The 20,242-nt window shown below is 40.1% G+C and overlaps 1 protein-coding gene across 5 annotated transcripts in view; it reads right to left on the minus strand.

The window, feature by feature from the left end:
* Positions 1–20,242, minus strand: part of Strbp (spermatid perinuclear RNA binding protein) — a 114,839-nt gene that overhangs the window by 47,189 nt on the left and 47,408 nt on the right. For all 5 annotated transcript variants that reach the window (XM_070013244.1, XM_070013236.1, XM_070013235.1 and 2 more), the window contains exons 2-5: positions 19,625–19,794; positions 13,702–13,922; positions 6,373–6,538; positions 4,044–4,188 (exon numbers count right to left, since the gene is read on the minus strand). In XM_070013244.1, coding sequence (XP_069869345.1) covers positions 4,044–4,188; positions 6,373–6,538; positions 13,702–13,922; positions 19,625–19,627 — 535 coding nt within the window. In that variant the 5' untranslated portion in view covers positions 19,628–19,794. The remainder of the gene's footprint in view (positions 1–4,043; positions 4,189–6,372; positions 6,539–13,701; positions 13,923–19,624; positions 19,795–20,242) is intronic.

Consider the following 20,242-nt stretch of genomic DNA (forward strand, 5'->3'; position numbering starts at 1 on the left):
TGTGGGTGTGTCGTTTTGATCATCTTATAAAAACGTTGTCGTGAGGGGTGTGTGTGTGGTTTCGATCATCTTATAAAAACAACCAGCCATGGAAGTGGAGCCTAGCCATGGAAGTGGAGCCATGTGGTTCAAGTGCCATCCTTCCACAGAAAAAAAGCCAAGCGAGCCTGGCCCCGGTGGCTCACACCTGTAATCCGAGCTACTCTGGAGACTGAGATCTGAGGATCGCGGTTCAAAGCCAGACTGGCCAGGAAAGTCCGTGAGACTCTTATCTCCAATAAACCACCAGAAAACCAGAGGTGGTTCAAGTGGTGGAGTACTCGCCTTGAGCTGAAGAGCTGTGGGACATCACCCAGGGCTTAGAGTTCAAGTGTAAGCATTATGCCCACCTTTGGTCCTCAGCTTCACCCAGACCTGCTGGCCCCTCCCTCTTTCCACCCAGACTCACCTGAACTTCCATCTACCTCACTTCCTATCCCCCAGACCCTGCTGCTACCTAGATAGAGGCTGCCATGTGCGCTCTCTCTCTCTCTGGGGCAAATATGGTCCTCTAATAAACCTTCTAATAATAAAAAAGAGATTATTGCCTGGGACTAGCCGCTCACAGAAATCCTCCAAATAAGCAACCCATAACCACAAGTAGCTGGGATTACAGGTTTGAATCCCAGTACCTAGCTCAGCTATGTTTTTCTCTCTCAGATTTTCCCAGTTATATGACAATAATTGGAGGAGGAGGATTGTGTGACAGGGTATGTATTGTGAATTGAATAAAGTCAAGATACTATAAGATACTACAAGGATAAGAGATGCCACAAAGTTTATGTCTGTTTATTCTGAGAAAGAAAATGAGTAAAAACTTATTTAAAGGTATAGAAAAAAACAGGACAGGGATGGTAGCTACCTTTCAATCCCAGAAATTCTCTGAACCTAAATGCATCCTGTACTTTTATCTCATGCAGCTGAAAAGAGTGTCTAGAATGAGCAAACAGAGCTTCAGAGCCCAGAACTCAAATGTTCATTCAATTGTCAAAAACAAAAAACAAACACAAAACCTAGCAAAGAATAAAGATTGTGTTTAGGCTTGGTGCCAGTGGCACGTTCCTATAATCCTAGCTACTCAAGAGGCTGAAATCTGGTGATCATGAGCAGAAAAGTCTGTGAGACATTTATCTTCAATGAACCACCAAAAAGCCAAAAGTAGTTGGCTCAGGTGGCAGAATGTTAGCCTTGTGAACAAAACATGCTAAGGGTCCCTGAGTTCAAGCCCCAGGACTGGCATACTGGCATGTGTTTGTGCACGCACGTGCACGTGCGCTCACACACATGCATGTACGCGTGCACACACACACACACACACACAAACTGTCACACACACACACACACACACACACACACACACACACACACACACACACACACACACACACACACACACAACTGTGTTTGACAAAACCCAGATTAGACAAAATGAGTAAATTGTACGAAGAGTAGACAGGGCTGGGAAGGACTATAGCAAAGTAAATCTTGTTGCCATGCAAAAGGAGAGGAAGTAAGTATAAAATATTAGATCCAAACTGATTCCTTTGCCTTTCCTAATTTCACACATTAGTCAGCTCATAGAAGTCTTGGGATCCTTACTACCTAATGCCTTAAACTCTTCTACTTTATTACAGACCTCTTTGTAGTAATAGTAAGTAAATACTATTTCAACACCAAAAATCTGTTTTCAGCTTGTCTAAAACAAAAATTAAGATTACAAGGACAGGGAAGTGGTGCTGTGGATCAAGCGGTAGAGCGCTCACCTTGAGCTGAAGAGCTGAAGGTTAGCGCCCAAGCCCAGAGTTCAAGTCCCACAACCGACCAAAAAAAAAAAAAAAAAAAAAAAGATTATAAGGACAGGGGCTGAGAATGTGGCTTAGTTGCAGAGCGCTTGTCTAGCATGCATGAAGCCCTGGGTTCCATTCCTCAGTACCACATAAACAGAAAAAGCCAGAAATGGCGCTATGGCTCAATTGGTAGAGTGCTAGCCTTAAGCAAAAGCTCAGGGATAATGCCCAGGCCTTTAGTTCAAGCCCCAGGACTGGCCAAAAAAAAAAAGAAAGATTAGAATGACAACAAGCTATATAAGCTTAAAGGCATCACTGAAAGGTACAACAAAATCACAGGTAGGGGATCTGACATCTTATATCCAAAGAGGTTGGAAAGGATATCAGTAGGCATAAGCAAACATAATTAACTTTGTCTTTGACAACCTGGTTTTTTTCCCAACTTCCTATACTCAAATGATTTCTATTAAGACCTCTAATTATAATTCTACTTAGAAATTATAGGTCAAGAAGAATACAGCTTACCAAGATTAACACTGACATATCAGAAATCAGAACTGCTGTTAAAAAAAAAAAAAGTTATTTCATTTATACCAGGTACTGGTAGCTCCTGCCTATAATCCTAGCTAATCAGGAAGCTGAGATCTGAGGACCACAGCTCAAAGCCAGCCCAGGCAGGAAAGTCCATGAGATTCTCATTTCCAATTAACCAGCAAAAAGCTAGTTATCAAATGGCAAGATTCTTGGTAGAACTGTGGTTCAAGTGCTAGCCCAGGCCCTTCGTTCAAGCCCTAGGACTGGCATCTAGTACTGAACCTCTTCAGAGGTGCTATAGATACTATATTTAGGAGAAAACGGTATTAAGCATAAAACCACTATAGATTAGATATACTTTGCTTAAAGTATGAGTCAGAAATATATCTTGCTTATAATATCATTGTATATAAAATCCGTAACTTTAGTCAACCCTAAACAAGGTTCTCTAAAAGTAATCTATGAAGATTAGAGAAGTGATTCAAGTGGTAGAGCACCAGTCCTGAGTAGAAAAAGCTGAGCAAGAGGAAGACCAGAGTTCAAGCTTGAGTACCAGCAGATACCATCATTCTCCCAAAAAAGACTAAAGTATTGAATCAGAGGTATGGCTCAAGTGGTAGAACACCAGACATGAGCAGAAAAAGTAGAAGGCCCTGAGTTCAAGCTCTAGTAGCAGCACAAAAATAAATGTTTTTGAGGGTCTATCATTTTTAGTTGAAAGATTCTATAAATCATGCCAACCAAAAATCAAAACTTTAGAACTTTATATAATAAATGTATCTTTTTAGACCCTTATCACCAACTTAAACTATGAAGCTAATCACTATTTCTTTTCACAATTGCCCACAGAGTGCCTCAAAACTGTCATGACAGAGTACCAGTTGTTCAAAGGTTTTACACAGGAAAAATTATCACAAGGCAAATTTCTTGGTACAGGACTGAGAAACAAGCTACCAAAAGCATTAGGAAAAGAAGCTCACCACAATTCCATCATTACTTCTCAAAACTGCCAATAATAAGATTTCATACTCTACTTTTATGAGGATAACAATGTCATATAAATGCTAAGTTCTTTTTAACTTCAGAAGAAAATGTAATTCATAATTCTAACATATAGCATACTTACAAGACTCTTTAAGAGGTTTTAAGAATCCCCAGTTCATACCCTTTACACTATTATAACACATCTGAGCATGGGTAATTAAGTAAGTCAGAAAATTTACACAAGTAATATAGCTATTAGAAGTCAATAGCAATATGTAAGTAATTTTGAAATGAGTGTCTTTGAAAACAATTCTAATTTGGACCACATCTAATCCTAAAATGAGACCCAGACAAAATACATAGACTAAGATGGCTAATATTTGGCTAATATTGGCTAATTACTTAATGTAATGTTAAATACAGTAAAATAGAAAAACAAATGGTTAGGTTCACATGGTTAAGATCAAGTTTTTTAATGAACATATTTTATATTTTGATATTGCACATTTTTGAGAAATACTAATTATGTAGAAAAACACTATTTAAAATAGTATGAATGCCATAAAACAAATGAAACTATGATTTTCTAAAGCTATGAAGCATATTAACATAGCACTGAAGAGAATTCTTAGATGAACAAAACAAAACAATACATATATATGTATATATATGCATATATATATATATACACACGTGTACCTCCATCCTTCTTCTCCAATTCGTCCCTAATTAGAGGGGAAGTAAGTATCACCTTCAGAGTTAATGTTGGCTCTTTTGTGTTCCGAATTATAATAGATGCCTCATTTACACATTGTTCCACTTGGTATTTTTCTTCTGTCAGTTTCTGAAAGTCAACAAGATTTCAAAAACATACAATTAATTAGATTAAAATCCCTAAAGTCCTTAACTAGCTCTGTACCTTGGGGGAAGGGGGAATAACATTTCTGTAATCCCAACTTATAAGCAAATCTTTTCTTTACCTCTAAATAAAATAATTACAATGTCAAACACACATACAATGATGAAACAATATTTAAAACCAATCTTTCCAATATTTAAGAAAAATGTCAGCAACACCATTATGCAATGATGCTCTTCAAAGTATTATAGCCAACTATGGTAGAATAACAAATAGCTCAGAATACTCTCTATGATAGCTTTTTTGACAAAAGTCAAAAACGGATGAGTATAAACAAGTAACTTCTTTTCTACACTTCCCTTACAAACACATCATTTAGACCAATCAGCCAGATGAATGAAGAACCATAACCAGCAGCAGCAGCAAACTGCTTAACATTCGCTTTGCCGGCAAAATGCCATAAAAGGTATCTATTGGAGAATAAGTCAAACTCAATTTTTAGTAATGCACACAGATCACCATAAGATACATCAAAAGTAACAGGCAAAGTATGAGTTGTGGACTAATTTTAAGTGATTTGGGGTTTGTCATTTTATTCTCCTTTGAGTAAGAAGTTTTAGAATCACTGAAAGGTACATTTGTTTAAAACTTCAATTAAAGTACTTAGAAAACTGAAGTTTTGCTATAGTAAATGTTCAGAAAAAAGCTTGCGTTTTTTTTTGGTTTGTTTGTTGACAGTTGTGTGGTCTGAACTATGGGCCTGGGCACTGGTCCCTCAGCTCTTCAGCTCAAAGCTAGTGCTCTACCACTTAAGCCACAGCACCACTTTGTTTATGTGGTGTTGAGGAATGGAACCCAGGCCTCATGCATGCAAGGCAAGCAGTCTACCACTGAGCCATCTTCCCAGGCCCTTTATTTTTTGAAAAGTCATATCAGAGATTGTTATTCCACACAAACACTATTCAAGTAGAGTAGAGGGGAAAATGTGAAGGCCACACTTAAAATAATTTCCTGAAATATCAGGAACCATTTCTTCATCGAAATTGAAAATGAAAAGCCAAGTATCTTCTTTCACTTAGGGAAAGCAAATTTTACTAGCAAGAACATGGCCAAGTTCCAACCCCAGTTCTAAAAAAAAAAACACTTAAGATTTAAGAAAGAATAATAAAAGGGTCCCAAATATTATCAGAAGAGAGAGTTTTGAAGTCCATTTGGTAAGTACAGGAAAATGTGTAAAACAAACAGGAACATTCAACAACTCAAGGTTTGGACCACAAGGCTAACAACTCTGTGACAGGAACCACTATAATTCAATCACATAAAATATATCTAATGCATCTAAAACTGAAAGATGATTACCAGTTCCCATTCACTGTTGAACACTGCCCCTGAAGCTAGCTGGCAGGACAGGGATGACCTGAGCCCCAGACCCTACCTTTAGCCCTGAGGAGCTTTTAGCCTTCAGTAGCATTCTCCAGAGAGCATACCAATACTAAATTTTTCGAAGTGCAAAGCCAAAAACATTTAAAGCAAAGAAAAAGACTTTCTATGAACCGAACAGACAATTGACTCTTCAATTTGAAAGTAAAGTCTAAAAGTCTAGTAATATAGGCTCTCATTGACATTTAAATTCTTTCTTGCACCTGGACCAACTCTTCCAAGAAGTGGATAATGGATAATGCCAAGACCTCTAGTTTGGAAAAAACGGATTCTGGTCTTAAGGGTGGGGTCCAAGTGACCTGCCTGTCAATAGAGGTCCTGAGTTTAAACCAGAGAACTACAGAGGAGAAGGGAGGGGAAGGGAGAGGAAGGGTGGGGAGGGGAAGAAAGGGGAGGAGAGAAGAGGGAAGGGGAGGGGAGGGAAAAAAAGAGGGGAGGGGAGAAAGAGGAAGAGAGAGAAAGAGAGAGAAAGCAAGCAAGAAAGAAAGAAACAAAGAAAAAGACTTTCAGTAAGGTATAATTCAAATGTTTAAGACTGTGCCTTAATAGCCACTGTGTAATCTGGTAAGTATATTTCGAGTACTAATCAGCTATTGGCCCACACTAGTAGCATTCTTTCTGTCTGTGCTTACTCACCTGATCAATTCTTCCTAATAAATTCATCAAGGCCAATGCCTGATTTTTTTGTTTTTAAATTCTCCTGTTAAGATGCAATTAAACCATACTCACCTGAATCTGTACAGGAAGATTATCTCTCACTGTAGTTAGCAGGGTCTCTGTGGGTTTGTCCTTGCACATTAAAACCAGCTCCAAGTCCATATCATCCTTAATCAGTAAGCCTTTTGCAACCAGTCCAATCCTCATTACCCCACACAAGGTCCGACCTCGCTGGTCCCTAAACATAAAGTTCTGTGTTATGCACTTTTACAACCATTTCCCAAAATATAACTCAATCATCTCTTGGCTTCCTGGAAGTCCATACAAACTCATAAGGGATTATGTCAATTGACATTCAAAAATCTATACACCAGTCAGAGGCTGGTGGCTTAAGCCTGTAATCCTAGCTACTCCAGAGGCAGAGATCTACAGATTTCAGTTCAAAGCCAGCCCCAGGCTAGAAAGTTTGTGAGAATCTTATCTCCATTTAATCACCAATTAAGCCAAAAGTAGAACTGTACTTAAGTACTTAAACACAGCTAAGGGACCGCACCCAGGCCATGGAATTCAGGCCCAACAACCAGCACAAACATATAAACGCGCGCGCGCGCGCGCGCGCGCGCACACACACACACACACACACACACACACACACACACACACACACACACACACACACACACACACACACACACACACACACACACACACACACACACACACACACACACACACTCATTTCAGATCTCAGAGTTAAGACAAATATAGCATCTATCTTCCCAAAGGATTCAATAGCACATGTTTCATATAAGTCTTTTATTTCATTTTTATTGCTTAAGAAAATTTTTTTTTTTTTTTTGGTTCAGTCGTGGGGCCTGAACTCTCTGGGCCTGGGCACTGTCCCTCAGATCTTCAGCTCAAGGCTAGTGCTCTACCACTTGAGCCACAGCGCCACTTCCGGCTTTTTTTCTTTTTGCTTATGTGGTGCTGAGGAATCGAACCCAGGGCCTCAGGCATACAAGGCTCTACCACTGAGCCACCTTCCCAGCCCCTGCTTAAGAAATCTAAAATATACTATATTCCCTTAAGTTTTTCCAAATTGTTTTTTGGGTTTTTTTGGCAGACCTTCGTGCCTCATGCCCATAATCCTAGCTACTCAGGAAGCAGTATCTAATTTTATGATTTGAAGCCAGCCCAGGCAGGAAAGTCTATGAGCCTCTTATCTCCAATTAGCCACCGAAAAGCCAGAAGTGGAGCTGTGGCTCAAGTGGTAGAGTGCCAGCCTAGAGCTAAAAAGCTCAGGGTCAGTACCCTAGCCATAAATTCAAGTCCCAGTATTGGTACACTAAGAAAACTGTTTAAACCTCTTAATTTTTTTAGTAGTAATTAAAGAATGTTTGAGAAACATCAATACCACGGTATACCGAAAAAAAGTATCAGGGTAGAAATGCAAACCATCTAAATTCAGTTTGTGTCTGCTCGTATCTACAATAGTAAAATGGCCACTGGTTTTATGAGCTAAACTCCTCCCCTTAGCTGTATCATTGTAGAAATCCACAAAAACTTATGAAAAAAAAACTGAGAAATGTGGTAAGTACAGAGCTGAGGAAAGAAAGAACACGAAATCTGTCAGCAACTATATGCCAAATCTAAGAGTTAAGCTAAGAGCAAACACTCAAAGAATATCAAATCATGAATATTACTTTAGAAAAAAATTTTTTTATCTTGGGCTTTAGTATGAAAAACTCCATATTGGTTCATTTTCTTTAATCAAAAAAAATAACATTCATTAAGCTTATTAGAGTCATTCAACAAGTAACCAAGTTTGAATATGGAAAATATAAAAGGAGATACAGTCTCTACTGCTCCCAAGTTGTACACTATGGCTAAGTAACAAAAGCATTAACAAATTAGGTACCATGCTTAAAAGGGGAAAAGAAAGCAACATATGGGAAGGAACTGCATCTGGAAGATAAATAATACAAACCTTAAGAAAATAACTGCATTCCACGGGACTGGGAAGGTGGCTCAGTGGTAGAGCACTTGCCTTGCATACCTGAGGCCCTGGGTTCGATTCCTCAGTACCACATAAGCAAAGAGAAAAAAAGTCAGAAGTGGGGCTGTGCCTCAAGTGGTAGAGCACTAGCCTTGAGCTGAAGAGCTGAGGGACAGTGCCCAGGCCCAGAGTTCAGGCCCCATGACTGGTCCCCAAAAAAAGAAAAAGAAAAGAACTGCATTCCAATTCACAGAGGGTAAAGTGGCAAAGCCCAGATTCAAACCAAGGATGGCTTGATCACACCTTCATATTACACGGTTGCTTCTCAAGTTCAAAAAGAGAGAGGTTAAAATTAAAGAGGTCAAAGCCAGGCGCCTACAGATCACACCTATAATCCTAGCTACTCAGGAGGCTGAAATCTGAGGATCGAGGTTCATAGCCAGCCCAGGCAGGAAAGGCCATGAAACACTTATCTCCAATTAATGACCAGAAAACCGGGAGTGGCTCTGTGGCTCAAGTGGTAGAGCGCTAGCCTTGAGCTGAAGAGCTGAGGGACAGCCCTCAGGCCCAGAGTTCAAGCCCCATGACCAACAAAAAATTAATTATTAGTTAATTAATTAAAGAGGTCAAGCAAAGCAATCTGAGAGTTTGACTTAGATAGTCTTGACTTAGATGGAAGAAAGATCATTCCAGATAGAAGCAAAGATGAGCAGTGGGGCAAGATAGTGGAGTTGAGAATGAAATGAAGAAGGGAAAAAAATTGTGGCAATGGGGGCTAGAAAGGTGGTTCAGTGGTAGAGTGCTTGCCTTGCATGCATGAGGCCCTGGGTTCGATTCCTCAGCACCACATAAGCATAAAAAGCCAGAAGTGGCACTGTGGCTCAAGTGGTAGAGTGTTAGCCGTCAGCTGAAGAGCTGAGGGACGGTGTCCAGGCCCAGAGTTCAGGGCCCACAACAGACAAAAATAAATAAATAAATAATTGTGGCAGTGGAAACTAGACAGGAAGTTATAAATAACTCAGCTACTGATTCACTCCCTATATACCTTATAGATACAATATATATTAAATCAATGAAAAACTATAAAGGTGGAACAAGTACAGAGGAAATATGTGGTCTTTTGTGTTGGTTTTGTTTTGTCTTGTAATTCTGTAGCTTGAACTCAGGGCCTTAAGCTTGTTAGACAAGTGCTCCCCTGCTCCCCCGAGTCCTTTTGCTTTTTTTTACTTTATTTTTCAGGTAGTGTCTCTGCCAAGTCCGGCTTCAGATCTCAATCTTCCTACTTCTGCCTCCAAAGTAGCTGAAACCAAAGGTGTACACTGCCACATACAGCTATTTTTGAAACAGGGTCTTGCTAACTTTTTTCAGGGGCTGACCTTAAACCATGCTCTCCTAACTCACTGCCCAGAGTAGATGGAATTACAGGTGTGCACCTGAGCCAAAAGTAAATGTTGGAAAACAAGTGACCCAAGTGTAGGTAGATAGTCAGCTTTGATTGTTACTTATGTACTCCTGTCATCTCATTCTCTCCTCATTAATCTAATAATGGTTTATACATTCCTCCTCCATAATAACTGTCAAGCCTTGCCTTCACACTAGTCTAAGTTCTTATTACTTCTCAAGCAGATTACCTGAATAATTCCCTCCTCAAAGACCTTACTGGAATAAGCTCCCAAAGTTATGACTTGGATGACACTCCACCTCTTATTTTCCTTGACATTCAACTCAACACATGGACACTCAATATTGGAAGGCATTTAGAAGGCAGCATGATTCCCTCTGAATCCTGGCTCTGTCACTTTGCTGACAATGAACAAAGTACATATACTTGACTCTTTTGAGCTTACTTTTACTTCTTCATTTATAAAACAAAATAATTTGTGCCAAGTACCGGTAGCTCACGCCTGTAATCCTAGCTACTCAGGAGGCTGAGGATCATGGTTCAAAGCCAGCCAGAGCAGTAAAGTCTGTGAGACCCTCATCTCCAATTAACAACCAGAAAATCAGAAGTGGTGCTGTAGCTCAAGTGGCAGAGCGCTAGCCTTGAGCTGAAGAGCTGCAGGACAGCGCCCAGGCCCAGAGTTCAAGCCCCACAACTGACCCAAAATAATAATAATAATAACATTATTATTATTCTTTTCTCATACAGTGATACTGAAAATACAATGTAATTTATTTAATAAACTGCCAGAGCTCAGCATAGTTCAATAGTTCAATAAATAGCTTTTATTTCTTAAACAGTCCCTAGACTTTTCTCATACCTAAGCTTTGAGCTTTGTTGAGATTTTAGTTCTTCTTTCACTACTTCCCAAATCCTGACCTCATCTTCTGCACCTATCTCAAATGCTACTTCCCTGGTAAAGCATTTTCTAATTTCTAGATCCATATATCAACTCAGCCTGTTCTAAGCTTTCAGAATTTACCCACCAGAAACTGAAGCACAATCTCTTCATCCAGGTAAGCAAAAGCCTATCTCTAGAAGCATTTTATCAAAAGTATGCCAATTTTAAGAAAAAAATATTAGAAGGTGTATTTTGTTGTGTTTTATTTTTGGTGCCTGTCCTGGGTTTGAATTCAGGGACTGGGCACTGTTCCTGAGTTTTTGTGCTAATGGCAAGTACTCTACCACTTTGAGCCACAGATACATTTCTGGCCATTTCAGAGATAAGACTCTCATGGACTTTCTTCCCCAAGGTTGACTTTGAACCAGGATCCTCAAATCTCAGCTTTGTGAGTAGCTAGGATTACAGGCATGAGCCACTGATACCTAGCTAGAAGGTATATTTTTTTTTAACCCAAACTAATGAAATAATAAAGGAGAAACTATGCTTTGAAATTATAAAAATGACAAATTTAGCCAGACTCCAGAGGTACACAACAGAAATCCTAGCTACTCAGGAGGCTAAGATTTGAGGATGGAGGTTTGAAGCCAGCAAAAAGCCAAAAAATGGAGGTGTGGTTCAAGTGGTAGAAAGCCAGCATTTGGCAAAAAGGCTAAGAGCTGGAGGGCCTGAGTTCAAGCTCCCATACAGCCAAAAATAAAAAGAACAAATTTACGCATGTATGACTGTGTGTATATATGCATACATGGACTACAATTTTTTTTTAATTTGGAAAAAACAACAAACACAGATGAAAGTAAAATCTGAATCTGGAGAAGTGGTACAAGAACATATACAGAGCCAGGTATCAAAGAGTATTACAAATACAATCACTTGACAATGGTACTAATTAACATGAAGTCAAATTAGACAATCTCATTTTTCAACTATCACATATGAGAAAAATCAAATCCCAAGACTCTACAAACTGATAACAGATACACTGCGCCCACTACCTATATGATGTACAACTACTTATAAACAGTGAACAAAGTAAAGCAATTATGCTCTTCAACACTAAACTAACATTTATCATCTTTCAACTAAAAAGTAAATAACATACCCTCTTTGAGTAAGATTTACCAATGACTTCCCATGAATCTTTATCTACTTATCTTAACATAGAATTGAAAGCTGGAAAAATTCTGAAATCCATCTTCCATTTAGAAAAGTTTTATAGAAAGCAATGTTTCTAAACCTATTAATATGGTATAATCAAATAAACTTTATCTTTCCAAATAAGTTATATATTAATCCAATTATAGTGACACTGCTCAAAGCAGTAACTTTTTTTTTTCAGGTGTGGGGAATGGGGGGGTGTCCGTTATGGGGCTTGAACTCTGGGCTGGGCACTGTCCCTAAGCTCTTCAGCCCAGGTCAAGTGCTCTACCACTTGAGCCACAGTGCCAATTCTAATTTTCTGGTGATTATCTGGAGATAAGAGTCTCACAGGGGCTGGGAAGGTGGCTCAGTGGTAGAGCACTTGCCTTGTATGCATGAGGCCCTAGGTTCGATTCCTCAGCACCACATAAGCAAAAAAGAAAAAAGCCGGAAGTGGCGCTGTGGCTCAAGTGATAGAGTGCTACCCTTGAGCTGAAGAGCTGAGGGACAGCGCAGGCCCAGAGTTCAGGCCCCACGACTAGACCTCCCCCTCGCCCCCCCAAAAAAAGGAGTCTCACGGACTTTCCTGCCAGGGCTGGCTTTGAACTGAACCATGATCCTCAGATCTCAGCCTCCTGAGTAGCTAGGATTACAGGCGTGAGCCACCAGCGCCAGGCTCAAAGCAGTAACTTTAAGCTTAGTATACCATCGTCTCACGATGGGACTGCTGTCACCATTGTCACTATTGCTACAATATTTACAACACTGCACTGTGACCATTGCAGGGGCTGGTTCCCATTAGAACTGCTTTCATTCCACAAATACAAAATGAACATATATGACATGTAAGACACAATGCTATAACCTTCTTCTAACACTAGATTTTTATATGTCTAATACAAACAGTATTTTAGAAATTTTCCCTATTTCAGAATTTAAAAGGTTGAACCAACATAGCAAAAAGATGGCATCTCATAACCTTCAAATGTAAAGGGTTTTAAAGGACTTGCTACTCTGAAAAGGAAACATAATCTTCTGCTCTAATCATTACTCCTTCTTGCTTTCTTTCACACTGTAGTAACAGCAGGGCCACAGTCCAGCCCACTGGAGAGGGTGGCCTGTCAAGAGTGGTCAAGAGATGTCAAGAAGTAGTTGGACAGTGGGCAGCTTGGAGGAGGGGCATGAGCTGGGGTTGAAACCGTTAGACCTGTTTGAGTGGGGAAGAGGCACAGCCTATATATAGGCTGTGTGTTCCAAGGAGCAGGTGGTGGAGAGAGAGACAGGAGAAAGACAGCAAAAGGCGCCTACCAGAACAACGCTGGGCAGGCCTATGGAGAGGCCTGAGGCCTGCAGAGAAGCATGCAAAGAGGCGTGTGGAGAGGCCTGAAGAGGAGGAAGGAAGGAAGGAAAAAGAAAAGCCTTCCTTTTGGAGGTTTGGAGTATTGGAAGGAAAAAGAAAAGCCTTCCTTTTGGAGGTTTGGAGTATTGGAGGCTTGGAAGTTTGGTGGCCAAGGGTGCTCTTAGTTCTGGGTAGAATACAGGTCAGGGCTACACAATGGAAGCTTTGAAAGTTTGGTAGTGGAGGCTGCTCTTGGTTCTGGATAGCTAACCCAGGACAAGGTAGTCGCAGGCCCCTTTTCTGGTGTAAATAGTGTAAATAAATTTTTTTTGTCACATTTAACCATGCCTCAATGGATTGTCTGGTTCTCAGATCATAAAAATACTTTATTCAGAAAAATTCCACATAACATCTACTTCCTAGGTTATATTCATATATAAAGAATAGCATATAGCCAGAGGATCCTCCAGCTTTTTTTTTTTCTGCCTTTTTTTTCTTGGTACTGTGGTTCAAACTCAAGGCCTGGAACCTTGAGCTTTTCTGTCTACCGCAGCAAAGCATCACAAAGGCCAATCCATACTCACTTGGAATAGTTTTCTACAGCCTCATCTTTCTTCACTTCTGTCTCGCCCTCTGTTTTTGTGCCTTTATTTGTTTCATCCAACCAATCTGAGACATGTTTAAGCGCACATTCAACAGTAGACACCATATTCTGAACAGCTTCAAGTTCCTCTGGAGATGGATAAATTGTTGAATGTTTCACCATGACATGGCGATCATCATTGGCAAAAGAGCGAATAGATCTCTGTCAGAAGGAAAAAGAAAACAATTACTCAACAAAAGTAATGTTACCTGAAAAGGAAGAATTGTCAATCATTATGAAACAGTTAATGTTCAGATGAGAAAAAATTACTCATGAAAGAGCAAACTCTATTTTGTTGATCTCCACACAACAGAAAATTAGAGGTCTTCACTCCTTGTTTTGGGAGGGAATCACCTAGGTCATTCTTGGCATTGTCCATACATTATCGTTCAGTTGAACCTTTGCCTCCTGACCATTCCTACAAAAGAAAGTCACCCATATCACATAACATCTGCAAGAAATATACTTTCAGCTTCAAGAGGATTTGAAGAAATATGTAATGGTCACATTCCCTTCCAAATTGCTAAAGACTCAAATAATTGAGATGAGGTAATATAATAGTAATATAAAATACAAAGTTACATATAGAGTATTGAAATACTATTTAATATTTGACATTCAACCTTTGGCGCATGGTTTTAATTTTTAAAATAAATTAGCAAGACATTCCAAATTCCAGAAGGGGGGAAATATAAACAGCAATGCAAACCCATTTTTTTTTAGTTTTTATTTTTTGTCGGTCGTGGGGCTATTGGAGATAAGAGTCTCACAGCCTTTCCTTACCAGACCATGATCCTCAGATCTCAGTCTCCTGAGAAGCTAGGATTACAGGCGGGAGCCACTGGCACCTGGCAGTAAACTAATTTTTTTTTTTTTTTTTTTTTGCCGGTCATGGGGCCTGAACTCTGGGCCTAGGTGCTCCCTCAGATCCTCAGAGCTCAAGGCTAGGGCTCTACCACTGGAGCCACAGCGCCACTTCCATGTAAACTAATTTTTTAAGGTTACATATATACTATATTCTCAATCAAAATCTTTAATTTAATTAAACCTAAACTTTTTTTTGTTAAGGGGCTGGGATGAAACTCAAGAGTCTCACACATGCTGGAAAAGTATTTTACCACCCATCAACATTCCCAGCCAAATTAAAACCATTTCAAAGCTTACCTAAAATAAAATCAACAAAGAAATGGAAGACTAGAACCATTACAATTAAAAAAAAAAAAAAAAAGCCAGATGTTGGTGGTTCATGCTTGTAATCCCAGCTACTCAGGAGGCTGGCATCTGAGGATCTCAGTTCAAAGCCAGCCAGGACAGGAAAAGTCCACAAGACTCTCATCTTCAATTAACCTTCAAAAAGCCAGAAGCAGAGGGGCTGGGAAGGTGGCTCCGTGGTACAGCACTTGCCTTGCATGCATGAGGCTCTGGGTTCGATTCCTCAGCACCACATAAGCAAAAAGAAAAATGCCGGAAGTGGCGCTGTGGCTCAAGTGGTAGAATGCTAGCCGTCAGCTAAGAGCTAAGGGACAGCACCCAGGCCCAGAGTTCAGGCCCCAGGACCAGACACACACACACACAAAAAAGCCAAAAGTAGAGCTATGGCTCAAATGGTACAGCACTAAGCTTTGAGCAAAAAGAGTTCAGGGATAGCACCCAGGCCCTGAGTTCAAACCTCAGCCCCAGGACCAGTTGCTCACACCAGTAATCCTGGGGGAAAGGGGTGAAGGTGGGAGGGAAATGATCAGAAGAGACAAATAACTCATATGAGAAGCAACATAAGTCACAGTATAGTGTTTCTACATTTCAACATCAAATTAAGAGAAAGGGAAAATCCCCAGAAAACATTTTCCCCACTAGTCATATCTAAGATATTAGAATTTCCTCACTGTAAGTCTTGGTCCAAAAATTTAAAGAAACACCATCAAAAAATAAAGCAGGAGCTAGATGCTGGTGTCTCTCGTCTATAATCCTAGCTACTCAGGGAGCTGAGATCTAAGGATAGAAGTTCAAGGTTAGTCCAAGCAGAAAAGTTCTTGAGACACTTATCTCTAATAAACCACTCTGAAAAAGCCAGAAGTGGCACTGTGGCTCAAGTGGTAGAGCGCTAGCCTTGAGCACAAAGAAGCTCAGGTACAGTACCCAGGTCCTGAGTTAAAGCCACAGGACTGGCAAAAAACAAAACAAAACTGGGCACTAGGGGCTAATACCTATAATGCTAGCTACTCAGGAAGCTGAAACCTGAGACAGTTTGAAGGCAGCCTAAGCAGGAAAGTCCATAAGACTCTAATCTCCAATTAACCACAAAAAAAGCTGGATGGGGAGTTTTGGCTTAAGTGGAAAAGCACTAGCCTTGAGCAAAAAAGTTCTGGGATAGCACTCAGACCCTGAGCTCAAGCGCGCGCGCGCGCGCGCGCGCACGCACGCACGCACGCACGCACGCACGCACGCACGCACACACGCACACACGCACACACGCACACACACACACACACACGCACACACACACACACACACACGCACACACACACACACACACACACACACACACACACACACACACACACAATTCAGCCATAAAGAATGAAATTGCATAATTTGGAAAATGAAAAAAGGAACTGGATGGAGGTAGAGATTATCCTATTAAGTAAAATAGGGCAGATTACATAGGCACAGTAGGGCATGCCAGCTACACAAGGGCTGGAGATGGAAGAATCATAGCTTGAGGCCAATGTAGTGCCTCTCAAGGTATAAAGCAAAACCTTATACCTCAAAAACAAGCCACCCAAGGTGGCTTATGTTTCTAATCCCAGCTATGTGGGGACCAAAGATAATAGAATCAGGGACTGAGGACAGGTATGTGCAAAGACAGACCCTATATGAAAAATAAAGCAAAAAATAGTAGAGCACTTGCCTAGCAAGCAGCAGGCCCTGAATTCAAACCCAATACCATCACAAACAAAAAAAACAGACTCGGACAAATACTGCATTTTTTTAATGTGGAATCTACATCTAAAAGAATAAAAGAAAACACACATCAACATTAAAGGGGATATGGGGTAGAATCAGTAGGAGGAGAAAAACAGAGGATACAGGAGAATATGATCAAAATATGCTCATATGAAAAAGACATGAGACCCATACAAAAATGACATAAGACTCATTTAAAAGATCTGCAAAAACAGATAAGGGAGAAGGGGAATAAGAAAATAACTGATCAAGAAGCACTATGCTTATAAACTGACATGTTGGATTAAAATACCCTTTACACAATTAAAAGAATAGAGGGGGTAAAATGATGAAAGTACATTATATATAAACATATATATGTACACAAATATTAAAATGAAATCCCTCATTCTATACAATGTATGCTAACAAAAAATTAATAAGTACCATCAGATTAGCTAAACACCATATTCTGTATTTTGTGGGTTTTTTTTTCCTTTACAGTGTCTCTTTTAAACTTTCTCTCATTTACACTTAGGTAAAAAAAAAAAAAATACAATACAATATCCTTCCAAACCAAAATACTAAGGGAAGAAATTTAGCACATTTTACCAACTTATACTAGGTAGCAAAAATAATGGCCTCTTACCAACTTATACTAGGTAGCAAAAATAATTAAATATAAATAAATTTAAATTTAAACTCTCCATAAAAAGCAAGGCTTCCTTAATATTCAGGTTCAGCATCCCTAATATACTAACACTTGACTCAAATATATAAAAAGGGTATGGTAAGACACAGGTGGTAGCTAACCAATAATCGTAGTACCTAATACCTAGTATCTAGTGGCCTATAATCCTAGCTACTCAGAAGGCTGAGATCTGAGGATCACAATTCAAAGACAGTCAGGGCAGAAAAGTCCATTAGACTATTCAGAAAAGGCCAGACGTTGTGCTGTGACTCTAGTTGTAAAATGCTAGCCTTGAGCACAGGGAGGCGCGGGGATAATGCCCAAGCTCTCAGTTCAAGCCCCAAGACCAGTCAAAAAGAAAAATGACATGAGCCAAGCACTGATGGCTCAGGCCTGTAAGTTCAAGCCTCAGGATAAGCACACACACACACAAAAAAAAAAAAAAAAAAAGATAAGCTGGGCACCAGTGGCTCACACCTGTAATCCTAGCTACTCAGGAGGCTGAGATCTGAGGATCACAGTTCAAAGCCAGCCCGGGCAGGAAAGTCTGTGAGAATCTTATCTCCAATAAACCACTAGAAAATGAAAGTGGCACTGTGGCTCAAGTGGTAGAGCACTCGCCTTGAGCTGAAGAGAGCAAGAACAGCACCCAAGCCCAGAGTTCAAGCCCCACGACTGACAGAAAAAAAAAAGGATACGAGAGGTAACTTTTTTTTTTCCCAAGTATCAGGTTTGATCTCATGCTTGCTAGATAAGTGCTATACCACTTTCATTTGAACCAAGACCCCAGCCCTTCTTGCTTTAGTTATTTTGATGATAGAGTCCTCATATTTTTTGCCCAGACTCTATTTATGCTTGTGGGATGGTAGGCCCGTGCCACCAAGTACTGTTGGTTAAGATGGCGTCTTGCTAACTTCTGGCTCTATGTTTTGCTGGTTATTTTGGCTTCAAACCATAATCCTCCTCATCTCTGCCTCCTGAGTAGCTGGGATGTTTAGCTCGAGCCACCACTCAACTCCCAGACTAAAATGAGACTTTTTGAATTAAACATTTCTAACATTATAAACTCATATAACACTCATATGTCACCAATCAAAGGACTATATCAGAATCTTTTTTGAGGGGAAAAAACCCAGCAGTTTGAAAGCTACATAAAAGATACTTAATTTTAAATTCAAGGCCCCATGGCAATATTACTGGTTTACTAAAGCTTACTTTACTAGGTAATATTATTTATAAGCATTCTTTCCCTTTCTATTTAAATGTTTATGTCCTGAAGGCACAATGACTTCATCCTAAGGTTTAGATGGGCTAGTAATCAATCTGAGCTCCATTTCTTCACTTAAAAATAGCTGCTAGGGACCGGGAATATGCCCTTAGTGGTGGGAGTGCTTGCCTCCAAATGCATGAAGGCCTGGGTTTGATGCCTCAGTACCACAGAAAAAGCCAGAAATGGCACTGTGGCCCAAGTGGTAGAACACTAGCCTTGAGCAAAAGAAGCTCAAGGACAGTGCCCAGGCCCAGGACGGGGGAGTGAGGGGAGGAACCTGAGAAGCATGTTAGCTGGCAGCAATGGTACAGATCTGTAATCATAGCGACTCAGGAGGCAGGAAAGTCCAAGTCAGGAAAGTCCATGAGATTATTATCTAATTAACCACCAAAAAGCATGAAATGGAGCTGTGTCTCAAGTCATAGAGTGCCTCAGAGACAACAAAGTTCAAGCTACAGGACCATGACAAAAAAAAAAAAAAAAATACCCACACCACAGTGCTTTACTTTTGTTGTTGTTGTTGTTTGGTTGGTTGGCTTTTGGTTGTGGGTACTCAGGTCCTGAGTACTGTCTTTAAGCTTTTATCCTCAAGACCAGCACTCTACTACTTTAAGCCACAGCACCAATTCCGGTTTTCTGGTGGTTAACTGGACTTTCCTGTTTGGGATGGCTTTGAACTGGGATCCTCCTGAGTAGCCAATGGCACCTGGCTTTGCTCTTGATTTTAGGTAGTATCTTGCTATTATATACCCCAGGTTGGCCTCACTCATGATCCTACTTGTTTCTCCAGTATTGGGGATACAGTTATATGCCACCATGACTAGCATGGTCTTTATCTGAGTCATCTTTGTCTGATTCCCTATAGCCACTGTTCTTAACTGCCCTTACTATTTAACAGTTCTAATTTTATCCTATGTACTCTTTGTAAATAGGCAATTTTTTAAAAACATCATCACCTACCATGGTTTTCTGTAGTACTTGAGCTTCTTTTTCCGGTCCTTTCCTCTCTTTCTGGTCTTCTTCACTAGACACTGTTTTGTGTGACAGTACTTCCTCATAAGCCTGAGTCCCCTGACAGCTCAGTGTCAAATATAGCAAAGATGCTTGAAGAGTTGTTCTCTGAAATACACCTGCAAGAGAAGAGGGAAAGAATACTTTTCAACTTATGTACAATTAGCTTAAAATGTGTATAGAGTCCATAAACATGCTAATAATGAGCGAAGCACTCATTCCTATAATCCTACTTACTCAGGTGACTGAGAAAGAAGGATCATGATTCAAAGACAGCCTGGACAGGAAAGTTCATGAGACTCATATCCAATTAAACAAAAAGCCAGAAATGGAGCTGTGGCTCAAAAAAGAGTGCCAGCCTTGACTAAGAAATCTAGTGGACAGCACTCAGACCCTGAGTTCAAACCCTAGGACCGGCACAAAAAAATAAAGTGTCTTATTGATGTAAAAAGTATCCATCGCATCTTTTCATCTAATTCCAGGAAAGTCATCATCCCAATGACTTCAGGGAGCTTTTGGCCCTTCCTGCATATGCATAAATTCCATTATTTATTTCATTTACTGCAG

Source organism: Dipodomys merriami, unplaced genomic scaffold (assembly GCF_024711535.1).
Source record: "Dipodomys merriami isolate MVZ:Mamm:240054 unplaced genomic scaffold, mDipMer1.0.p SCAF_11, whole genome shotgun sequence".
Taxonomy (NCBI): Eukaryota; Metazoa; Chordata; class Mammalia; order Rodentia; family Heteromyidae; genus Dipodomys; species Dipodomys merriami.